The sequence below is a fragment of the Peromyscus eremicus genome, chromosome 4 (assembly GCF_949786415.1).
Source record: "Peromyscus eremicus chromosome 4, PerEre_H2_v1, whole genome shotgun sequence".
Lineage (NCBI taxonomy): Eukaryota > Metazoa > Chordata > Mammalia > Rodentia > Cricetidae > Peromyscus > Peromyscus eremicus.
In genome coordinates this window covers 106,663,407-106,689,098 of record NC_081419.1, presented here as the reverse complement: position 1 = coordinate 106,689,098, position 25,692 = coordinate 106,663,407, and the positions used below count along the sequence as shown (strand labels likewise).

The 25,692-nt window shown below is 45.4% G+C and overlaps 1 protein-coding gene and 1 pseudogene across 3 annotated transcripts in view; one reads left to right on the top strand and one right to left on the bottom strand.

Moving 5' to 3' along the window:
• Nucleotides 1-6,059, bottom strand: part of Shld1 (shieldin complex subunit 1) — a 75,382-nt gene extending 69,323 nt beyond the window's left edge. The window contains exon 1 of one of the 3 annotated variants that reach the window (XM_059261479.1): nt 5,719-6,059. Coding sequence is in view for 1 of the 3 variants with exons in the window: in XM_059261478.1 (XP_059117461.1) it covers nt 5,806-5,828 (23 nt within the window). In the remaining 2 variants the exon portion in view is untranslated. Of the gene's footprint in view, nt 1-3,612; nt 3,654-5,718 lie in introns of those variants that run through there. The other 2 variants (XM_059261478.1, XM_059261480.1) reach the window with 2 other exon arrangements.
• Nucleotides 6,060-16,394: 10,335 nt separating this feature from the next.
• Nucleotides 16,395-25,452, top strand: LOC131907870 (ubiquitin-conjugating enzyme E2 S-like; annotated as a pseudogene).
• Nucleotides 25,453-25,692: the final 240 nt, after the last annotated feature.

Below are 25,692 nucleotides of genomic sequence, written 5' to 3'. Positions count from 1 at the left end.
GTAGAACCTGAAAGATCTCAAAGACATACGTTTAATGGAAGAGGCAATTTCAGCATAATATGAGCAGTGTAACAAGGCCAGATCACCTTTGTCAAGTGTATAGTAGATCTGACCCCTAGGCCAAGTGCTTCACCTCCAGTGACCCCCTGGAGCAGATATTCCTGTCATTACCCTCATTCACAGTTAGACACAGACAAGGCAGGAAGCACACAAAGCTGCCCAAAGAAACACATGAAAAGCTGCTCCCACTGAATGAGCCCAGCTTGAAGGTCCCCAGCCTCCCGAGTCTGAGCAGCCCCAGGGCTGATCAGGCAAAGGCAGCACGTGTACAAACCAACGCAGCCACCTGGCAAGGACACCCAGTCACAGGCTTCAGACACTTGCTCAGGCAGAGGATCAGCCCAGGTATCAGCTGATCATTCCTAAAAGGAGTGGAAAGATAAGGTTCCCCAAAACAGAACATCCTGTCTCTCCGCCTCTCCGCAGGCGTTCTAACAGCTAAGCAACCTTGCAGCTTCAGCTGGGGCCTCTGCCTGGCATCTCTGGCTTCAGCTTCGGTTACATAACCTCGGGCAGGAGGCTTGTGGAAGGAGTGAAAGGTCACAGATGAGACCGATAGATTCTGCCTGCCTTCAACGAACATCAAACTGATGTTATTAATGAAAGGGATCCCTGATGTGATAGTTTTGCTTTGGGTTTTGAATCGCTTGCGTTAAAGCCCCCAAATTCCAAGCTGAGCACTGTGCCAAAACAAAGTGAAAAACCCTGCGGAAGGCAGAATCCTTCACTTTATAAAGTAAGTATATGCACGTCTGCTTCTAAACACACTGTCTGAGAGTCAGTGACTGCGCACAGGAGAAAGCAATGAGACAGGAAAAGAGGGGATTGAACCCCGGTCCTCAGCACACCAGGCATGTGCCTTACCATGAAACTACACTCCTAGCCCTACATAATGAACTTACATAGTTCCTCTTCTGAAAAAAAGAAGGAAAGACAGACAAGGAGAAAAGATGGCACAAGAATACCATCCACATTAACACCACAAGAAAACCACAATCCTGTGTCACAAACACACATACAGGAGTCCTCCACAGAACATCAACAGTGTACACGAAGGCTATGGCTCCAGACTGGAGGTGTGGCTCTGATATACTCAGAGGGCCTGTGCACCCTCTCACAGTCCCCTCCCCCCGGCCTACAAACACACCAATATTTCAGGACTAGATGGAACTAACCCCAAAAATGCAAAATTACTTTATGTTAAAAATCATTTTATTCATTCTTTTGGTTTGTTTATTTTTTAGACAGAGTTTCGTGTATCTGGGGCTGGCTTTGAACTTGCTGTGTACCTGAGTATGACATTGAACTTCTGATTCTCTTATTTCCACCTCTGACATGTTGGGGTTACAGGTGTGTTCCTGGTTTGTGTGGCAAATCCAAGGCTTTGTTGATGTTAAGTGATCAGTCTACTAACTCTACTAACGGAGCTACATCCTCAGCCCTCAGAGATATTTTAACCTCTGCCAATCCATCTGTATATCCCATTAATAATACAGGATAAACCCACAATAGATACATGTAAACTTTTGACAAATACCATTACTCAACAAGCTAGGAATGGAAAGTATCTTCTTCAACCTTATAAAAAGTGGTTTTGAAAATCCATAGTAAGGATGGTCAGTAAGGCCAGCTAAATGCTTTCTTCTTGAAATCAGGAGCAAAACAGGGATGTCTAAGCTTATCATTTCTGGTCAGTGTTGTGCTGGAAGTTTTAGATGGCACAATTAGACAAGAAAATGAAATGAAAGGTGTCCAGATTGGAAAGAGAACCACAAAATTATCCCCATTAACAGGACACAGGAGCAGGGGATGCAGCTTGATGGTAAAGCACTTGCCTAGCAAGGACCAGTCTCTGGGTTCAACCTCAGGGCAAAAACCAAAACAAACCCAGAAGACATGATCTTATTCAAAAAACCTTAAGGAATCCACAAAATAAATTAAAAAATAAACAAGTTACACAAGGTTGCAAGATTCAACCAACACACACATACAATCACTTATATTTACATACATTAGTAACCAACAACCTCAAAGGTGAATTAGAACCCATTTACAAAAGCATAGAAATGAGCTGGGTAGTGGTGGCGCATGCCTTTAATCACAGCACTCGGGAGGCAGAGCCAGGCGGATCTCTGTGAGTTTGAGGCCTGCCTGGTCTACAGAGCGAGATCCAGGACAGGCACCAAAATTACATGGAGAAATCCTATCTCAGAAAAACAAACAACAACAACAAAAAACACATAGAAATAAAATAGGACTGTATTAAGTAAGCTTAAGGAAGACATTCCGTGTTCATGCATCAGAAGAAGCCAGTATCGTAAGATGGTACTATTCACCAGGGGTGGTGGCATATGCCTTTAGTCCCAGCAAAGGCAGGCCCATCTCCTTGAGTCTGAAGCCAGCTGACCTCATAGAAAGTTCCTGTCCAGTCATGGCTACATAGTAAGACCCTGTTCTGAAGAGAAATAAAACAAAATAAGATAAAATAAAATAAATGATGCTATTCGAGCCTAAACTAACCTAAAAAAACAACAGAAATCAGTGCAAGCCAGATGTGGTCGCACACTCTTGTGATCCCAGTGTCTGGGGACACACAAGCAGGAGGACTTTGAATTCGGGGCCAGCCTGGACTATTGTAGCAAGACGTTGTCTCAAAAGGCCAAACGAAAGAAACCTCTATAGTAATGAACCATAGTAGTGGCACAAAGACATTGAAAGAGAATAGTTACCCCGAAGAAAAATCACACTGATAGGCAGTTGGAGGAGTGCTTTGGAAAATACTTAGGAAGGTCTTGATCAACAGAAAAATAAAAATATGCAATAGATTTCCAAACAGTTATGCATTTTTTAGCATTAAAGGAATGCAATTCTCTCAAGTCCCAAATAAGCCTTACAAATCCCTGGCCAAAGAAGCTAGTCACAAACTGTTTGATTCCGTTTTACAGCATGCAAATTAGACAACCATAGAGACAGTACTCTGGTCACAGCCCAGGACTGGGGTGGGGGCAGGTGGTGGGCAGAGCGAGATGCTCCGGGTTCAGGACTATGTTCCTCAGAACTTTTCTTTGGGGTGATGAAAATAGTCCAAGGTTGTGATAACTTGTAGTTTACAGTTTAGACTTCATGAAAACATCCAGTTACAATATGGCTGTTTAAAATTATATTAGACCTGGGCCTGTTTATCCCAGCAGAGGCAGAAAGATCTGTTAACTCCAGACCAAACTGATCCACACAGTGAGTTTCAGGACAGCCAGGGCTATGCAGACAGAGACCCTGTCTCAAAACGCAAAACCAACAAGACAACAATAATTTAAAATGTTAAAATAGAAAAATAATTGGAACTAATCCTTTTCCCCCCACTGCTAAATTCCAGAGCCAGGTAAGAAGGGCACGGTGGGCGGGGCTTGGGCGGAGGGGCCGGGCAACCTCTTGGAATGAAGTGTCGCGAGAATCGCTCCTCCCTTCCCTCCTCGTTTCCCTGCTCCCTTCCCAAGACACTCCAGAATGGAGAAAACCGGCAGAGATTCCTCCTCCAGGCCCCGTGTCACTCACCCCACGACAGCAAGAGCCCGGAACCGGAAGCGCCGGCTCCATCTTTGTTGTGGAAAAAGCGAGGTTTAAAAGGAAGTAGTCTTTGCTGAGGTCAGAAAAGGGCAAAGCAAAGCAGCTGCGGCCATCTTAACTGAGGGCATTTGCCTGTCCCCCTGCAGCATGCGGGTCATCTGGGCAATTTCCAGTTGCTGTTAAGTGCGCTTGGTGGGCACCAAAGGAACTGGAAAACTGTTAGCATGAAAAATGTCTTTAAAAGAATGTAAAAAAGAAGAAAACTAGCCTTGGAAGTCCACTCTGAACCCCAGCCCTAGGGAGGAGGTTGAGTGAGTCAGGAAGATCATGATCTCTAAGGCCAACAAGATTCTCTCAAACAGCATGAAAGAAACTATTTTAATATTGTTGCATGGATTCTATACAGGCTAGAATTTCAGAGCCACGCAAAAAGACAAGAAGGGGACTGACTATTGAAAGATAAAATTCGAGGGGCTGAGGATATGGCTTAGCCACAGAGCATGCGAACTCTTTCTTATCTGGGTAAGTGAGGTCCTAAATTCAATCTCTAATACCTCCACCCCCTCTCAAAAAGGAAACAATCAGAACAAACCAGCCTAGAGCTGCACAAGAGTCCTAGAGCAGTGTGGGTCTGCTTACAGGGAGACAGAAAGAAAAGCCCACGTTCTAGGGTACTGTCTTTATAGGTTTGAACAAAGGGGATTGCATTTCTCCACTGACCGTGGTCACCTGGAACTGTTGAGAAAGCAAGCTTGTCTCCCAGCTCATCTTAAGTGGCACTTAGGACAACAGACTCCATTTTGGTTTGGTCCTGGCCACTGGGCCAGTCTAGTCTAAAACAATCTGCTTAACTAGACTGAGGACAGTTTTCTCCCCACTGTGTTCTTGGAGTCCTATATATTCACAGCCTCTTTTGGATGAGACCCCACACATTAGAAGTCCTGCCCTTTAGAGAAATGTCTTTAAAAAATGGTGTGCTCAAGGGTCTAGAGAGATGGTTTAGCAGTTAAGAGCACTGGCTGCACTTCCAGAGGACCTGGGTTCAGTTCCCAGCATCCACATGGCAGCTAACAACCTTTTGTAAACCCAGGATTAGGGGATCCAGTGCCCTCTTTTGGTCTCCCAAGGCACATGCATGGTGCACAGACATACATGCAAGCAAAACACCCATACACATAACATTTAAAATAGTTTTAAAAATAGCGCTTGAACCCATTGTGGTGTGCATGTCTTTAAAATCCATCACGCAGACGGGCGGTGGTGACGCACACCTTTAATCCCAGCACTCAGGAGGCAGAGCCAGGTGGATCTCTCTCTGTGAGTTCCAGGCCAGCCTGATCTACAGAGTGAGTTCCAGGAAAGGCGCCAAAGCTACACAGAGAAACCCTGTCTCGAAGAAGAAGAAAAAAAAATCTACCACTCAAGAGGCAGAAGCAGGCTGTTCTGTATGAATTCAAGGCTATCTGAGTCTAATTATCTATTCCAGGCAGCCAGGGATAGATAATGAGACCCTGTCTCCAAAAGGAAAAAGAAAAAAAAGCAGAAGAAGCAAATAGTGCTTGAGATTTGGACATTCAAACACTACATACTGTGAAAATGTGTACAAACGTAAAGACCTCCTCACTACCACCCCCGGCCCTCCACCTACACACTGATTATATGTTTCTTTTAAATACTCCATGCTTGTTCTTTCTCAACCTGAATTTTTCTTCATCACAGCTTCATTCCTTATTAACATTCTTCTCTCCCTTCTGGTCTTTGTGATATTTCAGACCTCAGCTTTAGAGAGTTCTCCCTCCAGGAACCTCCTCTGGCTCGTCCAATGGGAGTTAACTGTTCCTCCCAGGAGACCTTACTTTCATCTACTTATCCCTTTAAATTCTTTTGCTCTTTCTTCATTTCCCACAGAACAGTGACTGTCTCTGGGGCGAGGACCAGGTCTATGTTTTGCACACCTCTCTCCAGACCCCAGTTCAGTGACTCAGGTTGATATGCTGCTGTGGTCAGGAATGGGTGACTAGTCCCTCCCCGGGTGGCTTTTTTTTTCCCATCCACACCTGACTCAGCAATTACGCTCAGACATGACTTTCTCACCTGTTCTCGGTGAAGCAAAAACGTGCAGCCTTTTGCCATTATCACCTTCGTTTGGAAAACAATTCATGCGTCTACTTTGCCACTCACGTATTTTGATGCCATTTTTCCATGGTGAGGCTTGCTTCTCCTGTGGTGCTTCCTGGAGCAAAGTTCTGAAGTCTAGATGATGCTGTTTACCCTGTAGCCTGCTCCTGACCATACTCTTCCACCACTTCCCGGGCACCAGAAATGAAAACTGATTGAAGTGGCCATCAAAGCAAAATCTTAAGTTGAGTATAGTGCATGTCCCAGCACTCAAAAGGCTGAAGTGAGAGAATGACTTGAGACTCGCCTGGAGCATTCTGTCTCCAAACAGAAAAGGGAAAACCACAATGAATCTTAAGAATCGGCAAAATAGGGTGTGTTGGTTAAGTGTGGTGGTGTAGGCCTGTAATCTCAGCATTTAGAAGGCTGAAGCAGGAGGAGTGAGAGTTCCAGGCCAGCCTGGGCTACATCATGAGAGTTACAGATGGTTGTGAGATACCATGTGGGTGCTGGGAATCAAAGGAGGGTCCTCTACCAGAGCAACCAGTGCTCTTAACCACTCATCCATCTCTCTAGCCCTGCTCCCCAGTTCTTTTGCCATTGTTTATAGAAAGGCTATATAAGTTGAGTTACATCACAGTTTTATACTTGTATGTTTTTATTTTTAGTTATTATGTATGTATGTGTATGTGAGTATGGGTTTGTGCACTTGAGTGTAGTGCCTGAGAATGTCAGAAAACAGAGTCAGATGCCCTGGAACTGGATTACAGGTGGCTGTGAGCTGCCTGATGTGGGTGCTGGGAAATGGACTTAGGTCCTCTTATAGAGCAGTACATGCTCTTGACCACTGAGTCATCTCTCAAGCTGCTGTATTTGTATTTTATGACTAATTATCTGCCAAAAGCTAAGCCACCTACTCCAGCCAAGTGTCTTTCAGCAGGGAAAAAAAAAATCATTTAGCTGAAAGACCAAAATAGCTCTTTCAAAACAGGGTGAGGTCCTTTGAAACTATCTTATCTCTGTGTCATGTTGAACTTTGACCTACCTAATTACTCTCATTTGTGAAATTAGCCTTAAGAAAGGGGAAAGGAAATGTGGTGATATATTGCTTGTAATCTAAGAAATAAAAGCTTGCCTGAAGATCAGAGGACAGAGCTGGCCACAGAGTTAGCCAGAGCGGTCAGGCAGTGGTGGCACACACCTTTAATTCCAGCACTAGTGATCACACACCTTTAATCCCAGCACTAGGAAGGGTGAGGCAGGAAGTGATATGGCTGGGCAGAGAAAGGACTATAAGGCAGAAGACAGGAACTCGGGTCTTTTCAGGCTCTTGCAGGCTGAAGAGTCGTTAAGAGGTGGCTGCTCTGCTTCTCTGATCTTTCAACTTTCACCCTGATATCTGGCTCTGGGTTTTTATTAAGACCAATTAGGATTCATGCACCAATAAAAGTTCAAGGGTCAAGTAATAATGAATCTGAAAGCATATTATTGCTGTTTCAATCTTGTGATAATGTAAGGAGATAATTAGATAATAAGTTGACACTTAAACTACTGTGAAAGAGACTGAGGTTCCCAGCTAGATGTATAGATCTCTGAAAGTAGTTCAAGTTTTATTTCCCAGTGGATTCTCAGCACGTGGTGTCTAAGTCAGCAGCACCTTAAATATTTGTAAGTGACAAAAGGTTGGACTGTGAAAGTGAGAAGAATTACTAACACAAATCTAGTCAAGTGGCAAATACTCTGAAAACATTCTATACTGGCAGAAACTACAGTTCATTTCCTGGCACCCAAGGCTGTGAGGCCATAGCAAGTAGTGAGCCTATTGCAGATTCTGATGGCTAATAACCGATTATCAACTTAAGAGGATCTAGAGTCACCTAATGAGAAGCCTCTGGGCAAGCCTGGGAGGAATCTCCTATGCTTATTCATTGGGGCGGGAAGATCCACCTTAACTGTGTACTATTCCATGGACTGGACTCACAGACTGAACACAGAGGAGGAAGTGGGCTAGCACCCATCACGATGCTCTGCTCCCTGGCTATAGATGCATGTGCTGCACCTGCTGCTGTGTTTTTTCCAGCTGTGCTGGACTGTACACTTGGGAACTGTCAGTCAAAATAAACCTTTCCTCCCTTAATTTGGTTCTTGTCAAATATTTTGCACTTAAAAAAAAAGTAATTAATATGATGATACTAGGGGCAGACATATCTAATCTATGTCCCAGAGCTACCCCCAGATATCTATGTTGAAGAGAGAAGCAAGCAAGTACCTTGGACATGGAGTTGAGAGTTTCAGCCTGAACTCTGGCTCTCTTGCTGACAATTGTATGACTGTAGCTACTGAACCTCTCTGAGCCTTGAGTTTATTATCATCTAGAAGAAAAAAATCCTGAGAGAGCTAGCTGTATCATTTATTACCAGTCCTCTGTGTAATGGGAAAGTGTAGGGCTTATCTGAAGTCCTGGCTGGAGTAGTATATGAGGCTGAGCCATCTCAGCTGACCACCTTGAAATTGTCCTGAGCCGTTTGTAATCAGCAGTTGTAGCTGATCTTTGGATGGTGTTTGTCAGCTTAGTGGTATTATCACAGTCCAGGTGGAATCATTATTGTGGTGCCCCATCATCCTTTTGGAGCTTCAAAGGTCACTGTTAGAAATGGTCACAGTTAGCAGGGCGGTGGTGGCGCACACCTTTAATCCCAGCACTCGGGAGGCAGAGGCAGGCGGATCTTTGTGAGTTTGAGGCCAGCCTGGTCTACAGGGGGAGATCCAGGAAAGGCGCAAAGCTACACAGAGAAACCCTGTCTCAAAAAACCAAAAAAAAAAAAAAAAAAAAAAAAAAAAGAAAAAAAAAGAAAAGAAAAGAAAAGAAATGGTCATAGTTCACTGCAGAAAACTTAAACATTTAAAATGTCACATGCAGCAGATCTTGGAGAGGTTAAAGGACCACAATTTGTTAAGTACATCTGGGGTACACAAGCTTAATTCCTAGTTATCTGATACAGATTTAAGCTCAAAATCATGTACAGGAGGCTAGATGAAGACTTTCTAGAATTAGTACTCTATATGACACCATTAATATCACAACAGAAAGTTTAAATACATATATATATTAATCTTATAAATTTTGAGATAATATTTATACCTTATGAAAAGTTTTAAAGAGTCAAAACCAAAGGATTATGAGATTAGTGGTAATAGAATAGTCCCTTAGTTTTGGTTTTTCTTCTGTCCCATATCAGGTGGCTCTTCTGACATTTTGGATTTTCCTTTAACAAGCTTGCTTGTGTTTAGAGAAGAAGAGAGCCACGCTCCAACTCCAAAGCCGCTTTGATTTTTAATTGAACTGGGACTACAAAAAGACCATCTGTCTTATTTGTCTGTAGAGAACAGCAGAAACAAACATTTGGGAAGGTTTAGGAAATTTTATCCTGTTGGAAATGGGATATATCATTAAACCAATTTACTCTTTTTCTTGGTACATTTTCTCTGGATGATTCGTCCTTTTTCTTCACATGTCTCATTTGTCCAGTGGTCTTCAGATTCTTTAGTTGGATGCTTTTATTCTCTTGGAAAGAAAAAAAAACCCTGCTCCAACCCTAATTTTGGGAGTTTCCCTTTTTGGCAAGTTATGTCTGATCTAATGAAAGGCATTTGTTAGTCTTATAAATTAGCTTAGATTGAATGGCCATACTGTGTGATGAACTATCACCTCTTCTAATGAAGAGGTCCCTCCTATTCGAATCTGATCTTTATCAATTTTGATGGTATCTATAGCTTTTTTTTTCTCCTGTGGAAACAAAAGCAAAAACTCTTCCCCAAGCCAGGTGGTGGTGGCACATGCCTTTAATCCCAGCACTTGGGAGGCAGAGGCAGGCAGATCTCTGTCAGTTCAAGGCCAGCCTGGTCTACAGAGCGAGATCCAGGACAGCTAGGGCTGTTACACAGAGATACCCTGTCTTGCAAAACAAACAAACAAACAAACAAACCCCCACCATTTCCCCCACGTAACACATATCCTGGTTTCCATTCTGAGGCCAACACATCTTTGAAGTCTACAGGCTTATTTAATTCAGCAGTTCTTTCTCCTAATGTCCCTTTGCAGCTGTCATTCCTTGATCCAAAAGGGCTGAGACCCTCTCTAAGCCCTACCCTACTACTACCTGTGTCTCTCCATCTATCCTCAGTCCTCCAAAACCTCTATGGTTAATTTTGGTCAGCTAGTAGCTATCTCTGCCCTCTGATTCAAAGCAAACTTTATTGTCAGTCTCTGGAGTGACAGCATGTGATCAAAATGTCATATAATAGTCCCACCAGGAAGTCACACAACAGATATTGACAAGGTTGTGGGAATAAATGGAATTCTTGCATAACACAGCATTGGTAGGAATATAAATTAATCCAATCAGTACAGAAAACTGTGCTAGGGTTCCACCAAAATTCCAGAGCAGCCATATGATGCAGCAATTGTACTACAGTTATTTACTCAAGGAAATGAAATCAATGTCTATCTCAAAAAGATGTCTGTACTCCCATGTTTATCCTAGCTCTCTTCACAACTGCCAAGAAATGGGAACAACCTAAGTGTCCATCAATGGATGAATGGGTTTTTTTTAAGGTACATATGCCGTTAAAAACAATAGAATTCTATCATTTGCAACCGCATTGTTATAGCTGGAAGACATTACATTACGGCAAGTAAGTCAAGCATACAAAGACAAATAACCTCATGATCTCATATGTGCAACCCACATAGTTATCACAGGGAAGGCAGTATGGCGGTTAGCAGGGGCTAGGAGTGGTGGTGGCAGTCAAAGTCGACAGTAAAAGCATTTCAGTTAGATAGGAAGAATCAGGCAAGGAAGGGATTTACCATACAGCATGCTGACTACAACTAATGATATGTTGTATCCTTAGGAGATGCTGAGGTAAGTATAAAGTGTCCTCACCACAAATGGTACCTGTGTGAGGGAGTACGTATATAACTTAGCTAGATTGAGTCATCCCACTGTGTAATATATACTTAAAAACATGGTGATATACATATCATTTTGTCAATTAAAACTATATATAGTATAGAAATATGTCTCAGTTGAAATATAATTTGTTCTTTAGAGACAGGGTCTCTCTCTAGTGCGGGTTGGAACTCACTGTGTAGCCCAGGCTGACTTCAAACCCACAGCAAACCTTTGGTCTCAGCTTCCCAAGAGCTGTACTTTCAGATGTGAGTCACCACCTCTGGTTCTTTCTCTGATAACCACTTGCCTTATAATCACAGGCTTTCTTTTTCTTCTGGTGCTGCTTCGGCCCTTGTACGTCCTAGGCAGACTACTATTGATCCTCATCTCCAGCCCTTAAAATGTGGGAGGGGGAGCGAAGTGTGTATGTTTACACATACACATGTGCACACAGATAAATTTTGCATTGAGAAGGGGTCTCATTGTGTAGGACTAGCGGTCCTGGAATTCATTGTGTAGAACAAGCTGGCCTGTAATTTACAGAGATCCACCTGCATCTACCTCCTGAGAGTTGGAATTAAAGAACTGTGCCACTGTGCCTGGATGATATATATATATATATATATATATATATATATATCATATATATTTAAATATTGGTTCTGAATGTGAGAAAAAATATGTGAGGCTGGGCATGATGGTATACATCTTTAATCCCAGCCAGGGATACATAGTGAGACCCTATCTCAGAGAGATGAGGGAGGCAGCATTTGTCTTTCTGAATCTTATTATTTGATTTAATATGATTCCCAGTTGTGTCCATTTTCTGTAGTATCAGGAGTTCATCTTTCTTTTCTTTTTCTTTTGGGGTTCTCTCCATATAGCCCTGGATATCCTGGAACTAAGTAGACTAGACTAGGTTGACCTCGAACTCACAGAGATCTGTCTGCCTCTGTAACCTGAGTGCTGAGAGTAAAGGCATGTACCACCACACCCAGCCCATTTTTCTTTGTAGCTATATATCATTTCCATTTTGTATATATGCTGAATTTTCTTTATCCATTCTCCTGATGATAAACATCTAGACTGTCTCTTTGAAGCAGGGTCTTTCAGAGTAGCTCAGCCTGTTTTGGAAGTTACTGTATAGCCTAGACTTCTCTGGATCTTTGGATCCTACTACCTCACCCTCCTGAGTACTGGGATTAAAGGCTCCTGGCCCCAGGAACAGATGCCTTTCAGTGATGTACTCAAGATAGGCCTCACTGCATAGATTAAGCTAGTACGCAAGGAACCCAAGAGACCTTGCCAAGAACTACTGGCTTTATCAGTAATGTTTGAGTCTCTAACTGATTCTGCTGTCATTACCTTTAACAAGGACCTTCGGAGACGAGAAAAGACAGCACTCCATGCTGGTTGACGCATGGGCTCATCTACTCCAAAATGACTAGCAACAAATGGTTTACTCCCCTCCCTGCCCCTCCTCCTCTTCCTCCCCTCCTCTCTCCTCTCCTTCCCTCTGTCCTTTTACCCCCCCCCCCTTTGCCCTCCCCTCCTCTCCTACAGCTTACCTGGTGGTGTGGTGAGGGCTGAGCACTTCTAATTCTTAGCTAAGGGTAGCATTTCTGGGAATCCCAGGAAGGGCCGAGTAACAAATCACAGCATTTGCAATGTGCTCAGAAGTTTCCTTGAGTTGTGCCCTTTTTTCGCTTTGTTTTGTTTTCTAGTTCTGGCCCCCGGGAGCTCCTTGAAGTCCCTGCATCAAACCCAGCCGGTACGAGTGGAATGGGAATTTGATGACCCAAGCCTTGAACGTGCAGTCCTCCTCCCTCAGCCTCCTGAGTAGCTGGGATTCTAAGGCCATGCCATCAGGCTCAGATCTCAGTTGTTTTCTTTAGTTAAAACTTACTCGTAATTTATTTTTGAGTCAGCCATGGTAGTTTGTGCCTGTAATTCCAGTACTTCGGAGGTGGGTGTGGTGGTATTTTACTTGTACTGAAATGTGATTTTAATTGTATGTTAATAAATAAAGTTGCCTGGGGGTCAGAGTTTTAGAGCCATAGCAAGTGCGTGGCAGTGGTGGCGCACGCCTTTAAGGACCTGGAGGGCAGTACATATAGGCAGTGACAAAACAGTCACGTGTTTAGGTTTACAACCAATGAGAAGGCAGAACAGCTAGACTATATAAAGACATACACACAGGAAGTAGGTCTCTTTCGGAGAGCTCTCTTGGCTGAAGCAGGATCGCTGAAGCAGGAAGGGTAAGGCTCTTAGTTCTGACCTCTTGGCTTTCTTCTCTGAATCGGCTCTGTGTTTCTTATTTAATAAGACGGTTGGTTACATCTACAGGTGGAACCAAGAAAAAGCGTTCAGGGCAATCCCCAGCTACATGGTGAGTGAAGTTGAGGCCAGCCAGAGCTACATAAGACCCTGACTCAAAAAAAAACTAACTCTAAAAGCGGGAATGGTAACCGAATCAGCTTTCCATCACAGAGACAAAGCAGCTGAGCTGATGAGTCGGCTTAAAGGAAGAAGGGTTCCTTTTGGCTCCTGATTTCAGAGCTTCCGTTCATGGTTACTTGGCCCTGCGGCTTCTGGGCCAGTGGCCATTACATGGCTGAAGGGACAGAAGAAGCAGGGCCAGCTTCCCCTCAAATGCAAACCCTCAGTGGCTGAACTTCCTTCTAGGCTCCACCCCCGAAGGTCCACCATCCCTAACTGCCAGCAAGTCTTTAGAGGCCTTTAGGTAACATTCGAGAGCTAGCATATAAATCAGGTGTAGTAGTAATGTCAGCGGTAGCTAACATATAAATCAGGCGGTGCACATGCCTGTAATCCAGCACCCATGAGAGGGAGACAGGAAGACCTCGAGTTCAAGGTCAGCCTGGGCGACACAGCAAGACGCCGTCCCAGAAAGAAAATAAGCAGTCAAGCAAACAGCAAGATCTAAACTATAGCAATTTGGTTCTTGGGAGGATAATAATGCTCCTCGCAGTTTATATATATTATCTGTTTAAGTTGAGCCTCCTGGTCTTCAGTTTTCTAGGTAGCCAAGAACAACCCTGAATTTCTGACTCTCTTACTTCTGCTTCCTGAGTACTAGGATTATAGGATTGCATCACTGTACCTGGGCAACTTAATGAGGACTTCTCATAAAATAAAATGCTGGAGAGATGGCGGCTCAAAGAATCAAGACACTTGATACCAGGCCTGATGGCCTGAGTTCAATCTCTGGGACCCATATGATGGAGTGTCTTAGTCAATGCTCCATTGCTGTGAAGAGACACCATGACCACGGCAACTCTTATAAAAGAAAACATTTAATTGGGGCTGGCTTACAGTTTGGAGGTTTAGTCCATTATTATCATGGCAAGGAGCATTGTGGCATGCAGGCAGACATGGTGCTGGAGAAGGAGCTGAGAGTTCTACGTCTGGATCCACAGGCAGCAGGAAGAGAGAGACTCTGGGCTTGGAATGGGTTTTTTAAAACCCAAAGCCTACACCCCTGGTGCCACACTTCCTTCAACAAGGCCATACCTCCTAATCCTTTTCAAATAGTGCTATTCCCTGATGACTAAGCATTCAAATGTATGAGCCTATGGGGGTTGTTCTTACTCAAATCACCATATGGAGGGAGAAAACCAACTCCCCTAAGTTGTCCTCTGACTTCTGTATGCACACTGTAGCATATCTGTGTGTGTGTGTGTGTGTGTGTGTGTGTGTGTGTGTATATATATATATATATATATATATATATATATATATATATATGCACAAAGGAGGCCTGGGGGCGTGGCTCTATGGTGGTGTGCTTGCCTAACTTTCATGAGCCCCTGTCTCCCAACATTGCTAAGCCAGGGTATATTAAATTAATGAATTATTTTCTGTATATTTTTTAAAGTTTCTAAAGTAGACAGAGCAAGCAGTCCTCACCGAGATATCTATGTCCCAAATCCTTCATGCATTTTGTTATTTTGTTTTATCTTTCCCACCCGCCTGCATGCATTTTAGAAGCATAATTTGTGTGTGCCATATTAACCCCAGTGTCAGTGTCTCATGCTACAGTGTCTTGCTTAAAGGGCAACAAAGGAAAAATCACTAATAAAATCTAAGCGAGGAGAAATATGTAATTAAGACACTCACATGCCTTCTAGCCCATTGATGTAGAAAAGAAAAAAAAAACCTGCCCTGGGCTCATTATCTAAAATTGGCTCTCTCTGTTGTGGACAACTGCACAGACTCAGGAGAGAGCCAAAGTGCTAAGGGCATGTCTGAGATGCTGCTCCAGGTCTACCGTTCCTGTGGCTGCTACCTCACCTGGTCAATAAAAAGGAGGTAATACAACCTACCTGGCCTCATAGCCGACATCATAATAGAGAGTGAGACCCACCATGCTGTGCACATCCCGCAAGGGACTGTCTTGACTGTTGGTTAAATTGGTGCTGCTCGTGGCCATGCCAGCGGAGGAGAGTGCTGATCGGAAGAATCACAAGCCATGGTTATCTTTCTAGAGCTTTATTGGGGGTGGGGGGAGAGAGAGAGAGAGAGAGAGAGAGAGAGAGAGAGAGAGAGAGAGAAACAGAGAGAGAGAAACAGAGAGAGAGAAACAGAGAGAGAGAAACAGAGAGACCATGCAGAGGAAAGAGAATGGAAGGAGAGAGTGCAGAAAAAAAGAAGGGGGGAGAGAGGACAGATGGAAGGAAGGAGCGGAAAGGAAAGAGAGGGACGCACAGAGGGCCCACCCACTTTTTAGGCTGGGATGCCGTTGCAGGCTGATGATGTAATTAAGGACCAAATCCTTACATCCCAGACTTTCGCTTATTATAAAAAAAGCACGTAGATGGGACTAGGGGCGTCGTTCCTCTCAAAAACTGCTTCCAGCTGACTTTTAGACATCGGTTGGCTCTGGGGGGAATGGAGAAGGGGAGTTTTCTGAGGTAGACAGGTGTTGTGGAATCTGTCTGTCATCTGTTTGCTCTGTAGACATGTATCCCTCTTGGCTGTGGCTGGGAACTTTTTGTTTGACAAGATGCTGGTGACACAGAAAAAAACTTAGAGAGATAAAAGAATCATTCTTATTTTATGTTGACATTTATCTGAGGTAGATCCGGCCTGTCCCTATGGATTTTGAAACATGTTAAGCTTTATCAGAGACAGATTATTTTAAAGCACCTGTTTCCTTTACTATTTTGGTGGGTGGAGTTAAGGTGAGTTAGGGCTAGTCAGTAGAAGCCACTCAAGCCCACCCATTTGAGCCTGCCCACTGCCAGCAGAAGTCAGACAGAAAAGGTTGCACGTGGCAGACGCAGAAGTGGGGAAGGAGAAGGGTTTAGCGCTTTAGCAGAAAGCTTGGAGATAAAGTAACTCTTATTTGCCCGTTTGCTGGCAGAAGTTCCCACGATGCTGTTATGTGGCCAGGTTTACCAGTGCCCACCCCTATCCGCCAATGTAGGTGGTAAATGTATCCGCCCCTTTGTCTCATGGCTGTAGCCGAGAGAAAAATAAAAAATTAAAATAACAAACCGGGATCAGACTACAACCTTGGGCGTCCCCAAAGAGTGGAGAGAGAGAGAGAGAGAGATCTATGAATCAGCTCAAGTCACCGTCCCTCTTCGTCAAGGGAAGGTGAAGGCTCAGCTGTACTGCAGTTGGTCCGCTGTTGAACCCTAGACACCATTTACCCCCTTGTCAGGAGCGAAAATGTGCCTGCCGTTGCCAGTACAGCCCGAGGACAACCCCCGGGGTGTCCGTCGCAAAGAATATAGCCCAGACTACAGCCTCGAGAACTGCAGCCTCACTCACTGTGAAGAATCATGGCGGTAGTGGAAACTGTGTAGGGGCCCAGCGGAGGCGACCCCAGGGACACGCAGACTTGTGGTCTCGCTGGATGGGGGAGGAGGCGGCAAGCGGCAGCGGTCACAGCAGGTCCTCGGTGTTCAGTGGTGTATCCGAGTCTGAACGGCACCAATGTTGGTTAAACGGCGGGTGCAGCCCGTGGCAGCCATGCCGACAGAGGAGAGTGCTGGAGGAGAGTCACAGCCATAGTTACCTTTTCAGAGCTTTATTGGGAGAGGGGGGAAGAGGGGGGGAAAGAAGGGGGAGAGAGAGCGAGGGAGAGAGAGGACAGACAGAAGGAAGGAGTCGAAAGGAAGGAGAAGAAAGGGACGCACAGAGGGCCCACCCGCTTTTTAGGCTGGGACGCCGTCACAGGCTGATGGCGTAATTAAGGACAAAATCCTTACACTGACTGCTCCCTTTTCTCTGAAACATACTTACATGCTGTCTCCTCACAGCTTCTATTATAAAGAACTGTCATCAGTAAGTGCAAATGCCTTAAACTGGAGAATTTCTCCACAACACAGGAGCCAAAGCGTCTGAAGTTTTCACAGAAAGGAGCCCACCTCTCAAGAGAATGGTTAATAGAAATCACAGTGGCTCTTGTTTAGAACCAGCTGTCTGCATTAGGCCCCAATCCAGGCTAACAAGCTAAATGCAGTCAGTTCATATGTGTTTGTGTTCCAGTCACCAAGATGTAACTAACCAGGAAGTCCTTGATCTGATCTTCCAAGAAATCCAGATGAGGCAGCTCACAGTCACATGAAAAGATGACCTTCAGGAGCCTGGTACTGTCTCCAGACAGTTCTTCCGCCTACCTCGCCTCACAAGGAGCCTCACAAGGAAAACAATGAGCAACCTATGTTCGTCCTTGGTCTCTGCTTCCTACTGCCCTCTTCCCACCCAGGAAACCAACTTCGGCCTGCCTCACAGTCTACTTCAGGGGTTCTCAATCTGTGGGTTGCGACCCCATGGGGCTGAATGACCCTTTCACAGTGGGTCAAAGATTAGATATCCTGCATAGCAGATATTTATATTATGGTTCATAACAGTAACAAAATTACAGTTATGAAATAACCATAAAAATAATTTTATGGCTGGGGGTCACCACAACATGAGGAACTGTATTATAAGGTCGCAGCATTAGGAAGGTTGAGAACCACTGCTCTACTCTATGGAATGAAGCTCTTCAAAGCAAAATGTTGGAATTTAGTCCTTTGACAAGGAGTGCTACCCACCCATCAGGTGACTTGAATAGCCCCAAGTGGGACATCCTGAGTCACAGTGCCCTCATCACCACACACATTGAAGTGCTCCTCTTAGAAATATATTCCTTTGCCACGTGTGGAGGTGCATACCTATAAGCCAAGAATTCAGGAGACTGAGGCAGGAGGATCACAAATTTGAGGCCAATCTGGGTGACATAGCCAGTTTCAGGCTAGATTGAACTACACAGACAGACCTCTTCTCAAAACACTGAAAAGGAAAAAGTAACGCAATACATTGTATTCAATCCTATACAGTCCTTCACAATGAAACAAAAACAAACAGTTCTCTCTACACACACACACACACACACACACACACACACACACACACACAGCAAAAAAAAAAAAAAAAAAAAAAGGAAAAGGAAAAGCAGAAGGCCCATGCGTTAACCACCAGATCTGACCATTTAGATCCCAACCCAAGATGTCTTACACAAACATCTGGACCCTACCACGAGTTGTTACCAGGGTGTCACCTGGTTGTTAGGATCAGAGGCAACTTGGCCACCTGTCTTCAACAGCTCTTGAAGAGACAAGTAAGTGAAAATCAGAGAAAGGAGATTTATTCGGTGTGGCCACTTTAGGAAGAGGAACAAATAAAGAGGTCCAGAGTCAAGGTGTGTCAAAAAGGCACAGGCCATCCTTTTAAAGGGTTCTTAGGTGGAGGAGAGAGGAATGAGGAAATATTAGGTAGAAAGATAGACCTAGACAACGAGGAGAAAGAGACACAGGATAACTTCCGTGGATGGGGGAAGCCTGGATCAGTACCCAGTCAGCCTAAGCTTCAGTCAAAAGGGCTTTTTATAATATGCCAAGGGGAGCGGCAAAAGACCTCCCCCTTGCAAGATCAAAGCACACCACCTAGCCAAGTTTAGACCCTTCCAAACACCTGGTAACCATGCCCCTGGCCAAATCATCCATTATGCAGCCCTGCTAGGTAAAGCAAGCTCAGAGTCTCTGACCCTGAGTAAGGTCTCACTAGATAGCCTCTGTGGGCCTCCACAGTCTCTAAATGTACTAACTCTGCTTTTTGGCTTTTATAGTTCCGACTCTGGCTAACTGTTCTTATTAACTGAAGTATGTCAACCCAGATCATGTTTATTTGTGTGCTTAAAAGCTCACCCGAGAAAGGCTGGCTTTTTATTGGCTTAAACCCATGTCTGAACAGCCTTCTCAGGTGAATACCCGACAATACTCTCAACTCTAAGCACTGACAGACATCCTGATCCTGTATCTCAAACAAAAAGAGCCAGGCTGAGATTCTGCTTTCCACCTTCAAAGACACTTTCTCCCATCCCCAAACAGGAGTTTCCCAGAAGACAAAAGCTACCAATCAAAGATCTGGGGGACTCTCCAGCATCACTTCTCACCTGAACTAGAGGCCCTAGAGGCTCACAACACCTCAGCTTTCTCAGAAGGACCAGACTTCCCACATCTTTACACCCAAGAACTGTCGTTTTGTTTGTTTATGATTTTGAGATAGGCTCTCACTGTATAGCCCAGGCTAACCTGCAATTCCCAATCCTATCTCAGCCTCCCAAAAGCTAAGACTGTAGATGTATACTGTACCTCTATGACCAAGTTCTTTCCTTGTTTGCTTCTTTTTTTTTTTTTTTTTGGTAGGAGGAGAGGCTGGGGTTCAAACCCAAGGTCTTACACATTCTAGGGCAGCACTCTATAACTGAGGTACATGCCCGGCCTTGGTTGTTGTTTGGTGGTGGTTGTTGTATTTTTCCCTTTTAATTATATATTTTTCATAGAGAACAAGTGAGTATTCTGCTATGACTAAAAGCAAGAGGTCCTGATGACGTTATCCGCATTCTTCCTCACTCTGTAATATACCAGCCTCTAAGCTCCAGTCCCCTCCAGCCTTGAACTCAAAATGGCTTTCATTAAAGAAAACTGTTTTTGTTGTTGAGAATAGAGTGTTTATCCTAGGCTGGCCCCAAAGTCATGATCCTCCTGCCTCAGCCTACTGAGTGCTGAAATTACAGGTATGTGCCACTTCATCTGGCTTATAGCCAAAAACTGCTAGTGTATCTTTTAATCTGAGGATGGAAAGGACTGTGGCATAGTTCAGTGGTAGAACATGTGCTTAGCGTGTTTGAGACCCTAGGTTCCATCCTCGGCACCAAATGAAAGCAAATGGCCTCAAGTTGGGTGATAAGAAGACCTTCTGAACTGCAAGCGCGCACAGATAGACTGTGCTCACTGCCCAGAGGTAAACACCTCCCAGCTCACCCCTTTGGAAACCAGAGAGTAATAGATTAGGACTCTCCTCTGAGCAAGAGTTTAGTCACCCCACAATGGTATAAAATGAAGGGAAAACATGTCCTAGGGCTGGGAAGGTAACTCAGTGGACAGAGCACTTGCCCAGCACACAGGAAGCTCTGCAGTTGAGTCCCCGAGTACTGTATAATCCAGGTGTGGTGGTACTCACCTGTAATCTTAGTACTTAGGGTACTGAGGCAGGAGGATTAGAAGTTCAAAGTCATCCTCAACTACTTAGTGAGTTAGAAGCTAGTCTGGGCTACATGAGCCCAAGTTTCAGGAAGGAAGGAGGGGGAGGAAAGGAAGGAAGGAGGAAAGAAGGGAGGGAGGAAAGGAGGAAGGGAGGGAGGGAGAGGGGAAGAGAGGAAGGGAGGGGGAAGAGAGGAGAGACATTTGCTAATCCCATGTGACAAGACAAGCTTGTCCTTGGCCTTGCTACTCTCTTTCTGACTGCCCTCGGAGTCTCTGGGCTTCTCTCCCTCCCCTCACCTGCCATTGCTGACATGCTTTCCTTGACAACTTTAATGAGATGGAGCTAATATTTTTAATACAAATTAAGATGTTTCTTACTAGCCACCCCCTTAGTTTTCACTCCTCCTTGATCTATGGAGAAAAGGTCTCACAGAGATGGCTGAATAGAAGAGACGCCTTTTCTGAGAAGATGATAAATGCCGAAGCCAAACAACCCAGTCCTTGAGAACTAACAGGAGAAAGCCACTCTTGGGGTACAATGCCTTCTTCATCAATTTTGTTGTTTCCACCAGTTGCTCACACTCAACAGAGTCTGGTCATCTTCCAGGTCTTGCACACGTCCCTGATAGCATATGTATAGTAAAAACATTACAATTCATAACATAGAGTAGTCTCGAACATGAGCTGAGGGGTCTCAGGCAGCTTTCCTCAGTGGTGCATGGTGTGACAGCATGCACGTTCCCAAGCATGAAGAGCTGTGTCCCCACGCAAGGCTGCTTTGAACCAATTAGGGCTTTGTAATCAGCTCTCTGGCCAACCTTTCCCATGTTGTCTTTAGCTGTTCGTTGGTGTTCATGAGATTGCTTCAGGATCAGCTCATCTTTTTTCAGAGCTTCTAATTTCCCCTATTGCTAAGAACTCCCTAATCTCCACCTGTGGATCAAAGACTTTAGCGGCTCTCACTGGCACCAACTACTGTGGCACAGTCATCTGCTCGTTCATCTGGAGCTCAGTGTCTATATTTGCTTTTCTGTTTATCTTTGTCCAACTGTTTTTTTTTTTTTTTTTTTTGGTTTTTCGAGACAGGGTTTCTCTGTGTAGCTTTGCGCCTTTCCTGGGACTCACTTGGTAGCCCAGGCTGGCCTCGAACTCACAGAGATCCGCCTGGCTCTGCCTCCCGAGTGCTGGGATTAAAGGCATGCGCCACCACCGCCCAGCTGTCCAACTGTTTTTAAGACAGGGTCTCACTGTGTAGACCAGGCTGGTCTTGAACTCACAGATCCACCTGCCTCTGAATTGCTAAAATTTCTTTCCTTGGGGAGAGATGTAAACAATGTCTGCTCCTCCTCCTAAGGTCCCAATGGCAAACTGAGGTATGATTCCACCAAAGTTCATGGGGGTGGGGGGAGGGGAATTACTGAGTTTATTAGGCTTATTACAGAGTAGTGGGTGAGGGGTTATGGTCAGGAGCACAGGTGGTGTCCTTGGGAATGATGACTTCCCCACGAGTTCATAGTTGGAACCTCTTCTCATTCTTCCCCACTCCTATCCTCTAGCCTCTCCCAGAGACCCTGGAGCCTGGTGTATTAAGGCAGAATTACATACAACTGCCCAGGAGGGGGACGTGATGATCTTCAGGGAGCAGGCCCAGATGGACTCTTGACAATGGAGGCAGTTCGGCTCACAGAACAGTTCTGTCCAACACTCAGCCTCCTGGGTGCCGAGGTTAAAGACCACCATGCCTAGCTAGCATTGTTTTTTTGAGATGAGGTTTTGGGCAGCCCAAGCTGGCCTTGAACTCACGATGTAGCTGAAGCTACACTGAGCTAGTCCGTGGCCCGCCCAGAATGGAAGAACCCTGCAGGCTGTGACTGCTTCTCATCTTCTCCTTAGTGACACAATTGTGCTCTTAGTCATGGTATTTATAAACAATACACTAACATCCCAAGCTGTGGGCTTACAAGTTTAAGAACTTGTATTTCTTTAAAAAGATTTCATTTTTAATTGTGGAGGGGAGGGCAAGGTATATGCGTGTGAGTATAGGTGACTGGAGACCAGAGACACCTATACTGGATCTCCTGGAGCTGGAGTTACAGACAGTTATGAAATGCCTAATGTGGTTGCTGGGAACCAAATTCAGGTCCTCTGGAAGAGCACTACAAAACCACTGATTTGTCTCTCTGAGCCCCCAGAAATTATATTTATAATAAACTTCCTGAGACTACTGATTATTGGCAAATTACTTTTAAGAACCATCAGCACAGAGTTTTCTAACTATTTTTCTCAGCTTATTTTTATTTTATTTATTATTTGTTTGCTGTTTTGTTTTGTTTTCTGAGACAGGGTTTCTCTGTGTAGCCCTGGCAGTCCTGGAACTCTATGTAGACGGTGTTTTTCTTAGTTTATGATGACAGCTGCCTTCCCTTCCTTAATTAAGTGGCTCTCAAACATTAGTGGATGAGCCCCTGGAGAACTTGTTAAAACATAGCTCTACAGCCAAGGAAAATGGCCAATGCCTGTCATCTCAGCGTTTGGAAGGGGAAAGCAGAACAATCAGTAATTCAAGGCCAACCTTGGCCACACAGAAACTTCAAGGCCAACCTGGGAGTTCTGTTTGGTGTTTTGTCAACTTGACCCAAACTCAGGTCATCTGGGAAGGGGAAAACTCAATTGAGAAAAGGCCTCTACCAGGTCGAGCACCTCTGTGGGGCATTGTCTTGATTAACAATGAGGTGGGAGGGCCCGGCCCACTTAGTGTAGGAGTGCCACCCCTGGGATGGTTGTCCTGGGCTGTTTTAAAAAGCAGTCTGAGAAGGCCAAGGAGAGCAAACCAGTAAGCACCGATCCTCCATGGCCTCTGCTTCAGATCCTCCTCCAGGTTCCTGCCTTGAGTTCCTGCCTGACTTCCCTCAGTGATGGAGTGTGACTTGGGAGTTGTAAGCTGAAATAAACCCTTTCCTCCCCAAGTTGCTTTTTGGTCATGGTGTTTTATCACTGCAAAAAGAGAGCGAACTAGAACTGTGAGCTACATGAGGCCCTGTCTGAACAAAACCAAACCCAAATATAAAATAACTCCCACCCCCTTATCTCCGGCTTCCATTCCCAGAGGCTCCCATTCTGTGGGTTTAAGGATATGTTTGTAACAAGCTCTCAGGTAACACTGGTGTCGCCTGTTTTACCACACTTGGGGCATCTCAGCCTTAGCACAGGCTCACGTGGCCTTAACCCTGTTGACACTGAGCCATGTTTATCAGGGAGCAGGCCTGTGTGCTACAGGATGGGTAGCGGTATCTCTGCTCACTAGATGCCAGCATTGACAGACCTTTCAGATATCCCCACGTGTCTTCTGGAGAGTGACTGAGAGCTACTAATGTGAGACAAGCCCTTAATAACAATCCTCTTTAGCCTCCACATCCCATCAGAGCAAAACCCTGTTTCCGTATCCACAGTGCCATGTGTAGGCCACCAGGTTCCTGCTGAGGAATGAGGGATCTAAGGGAGGTGAAGCCCATTGATGATTTTCTCCGATCCCTTTCTTGGGGGTTTTGTCTCATCATGATAAAGCGTAAGAAGGATCTTCCTGCTACCACCAGGAAAAACAGGTTCCCAGCCTTCTCTGGCCAGGAACACAGAGACTGTCGGCATTACATTATCAGCCTCCCTTCTTTGTTCAGAAGAGCTGGTTCCCTGTGGGGAATTACATCAATGATCCCACACAGGGAAAAGGAACAGGGCTTACTTTCCCAGGGAAGAGTGTGGGGTGATGTTGGATTCCCCACCCAAGCCACACCCATACCACTCTACCCAGGAGAAAAAAACGCAGATGGGTCTAGCGTCTGCCTTCTCAGATGCTTGGGGGCCCTGGCAGGACGAGCTTTGGGACAGTCTGGGGAGATTGAGTGGCAGTGAGGGTCTCAATGAGCTGGCCTGGGTCACCGAGCTTGTGGCCCCTCTAGACTGCAGAAGCATGCAGGCGGTGCCTCTCCTTCTAGGCTTCTCTGTGCCTCTACAGTACACGGCTGTCCCCTTGTCACCATGCTCTAAAAACAGCACAACCCAAACACTGCAGGGTGAGCATTTTAGAAACTGGGAAACTGTAGGAAGAAAAATATTTTTGGCTTCCCCATCAACAGCATGATGCTGACGGTTGCTCTCTGCAGCCATGCACAATAATAGCAAAGGCCAGGAGCTAAGGATTTGGGGACCACGACAGCAAGTCAGGGGGTTTGTGGAAACTGCCCCACAATCGATCCCTGCTCTTGCCTGGGCTCCTGGCTACTGCCATGTATCTCTAAATCTAGAGCAGCTCGGTGAGGCGCCACTGTCCTATCTAAGATAATTAGAGAATAAACTGTCCCTTTCTGGGTTGTCCCAGATCAAACAGAAACACCTTGCATTTGTGCCAACCAGGTCTTCAGGCCAAGTTTTATGGATGCTGCAGGGTAGTTGACGTCTTGCTCACTGACCTGTGGGGGAGATTACCTCTCATCATACTTTCAGGACTGTGAGGAGATTCTTACAAGAAGTGGAGTGGAGTAGGACTTTCCAGCTCACGGACAGTGTGGGTGTGTTTTTATGGTGTTTTCCTGGATTAATTGACTCTTTGATGGGCTGGGATAAAATCTGACGGAGCTAGCCGGTGCAGCTAAGCAGGTGTAGCCTTTCGAGCATTTTGCGGCAGGAGTAGAAGGTAGTGGGCCAAGGGGGAACCTCACTGGGGCCACGGCAGCCAGCAGTTGGAACCACCCCTCCTCTGGCCGGAGGTCAGAGGAGTGCAGGAACTCCACTAGAGAATCTATCTTCTCACATTATCCACCTGGTGTACAAGGAGGAGACAACACGGACTTTGGACGCACCTGCTGGCGTTAAGGTCTTCCCCAAAGAGGAGGAGGTCCTCACCGACCTGCAAGTCACCATTCAGGGCTGTGAGGAGAATCTCTGTGCCAGAGCTCTGTTCAGTATGAAGCTCCTACTGGGCAAAGACTTGGCCTCCCCACCCAAGGCCTACTCTCTAAGCCCTTCCACCCAAATGTGGGTGCCAATAGTAAGATCTGTGACAACATGTTCAAAGGGACTGGGTGGCTGAGGTGGGCATCGACATGTGCTGCTGACCAAGTGCCTACTGATGCACCCTAACCTAGAGTCTGTGCCCAAGAAGGAGGGCACTGCTTTTGGAGAGCTATGAAGAATAGCCTGTCAGTGGCCCATCTGGTATGCAAGCAGCCCCCGATGCTGGAGGGCTGAGCTACCTGCGATCTGAGCATGGTGCTGTAGCCTCCTCCACTGAATCTAGGACCCCAGGAATCTAGGAGGAGCCAAAGATCCCGTGGTGAAAAAGCACACAGGCTAGCAAAAGTAAGCAGCCAAGAAAATGTCCAACCGAGGCCAGCACTGAGGAGTCTGTAGGGGGCTCTTCTTCCTTCCTTCCTTCT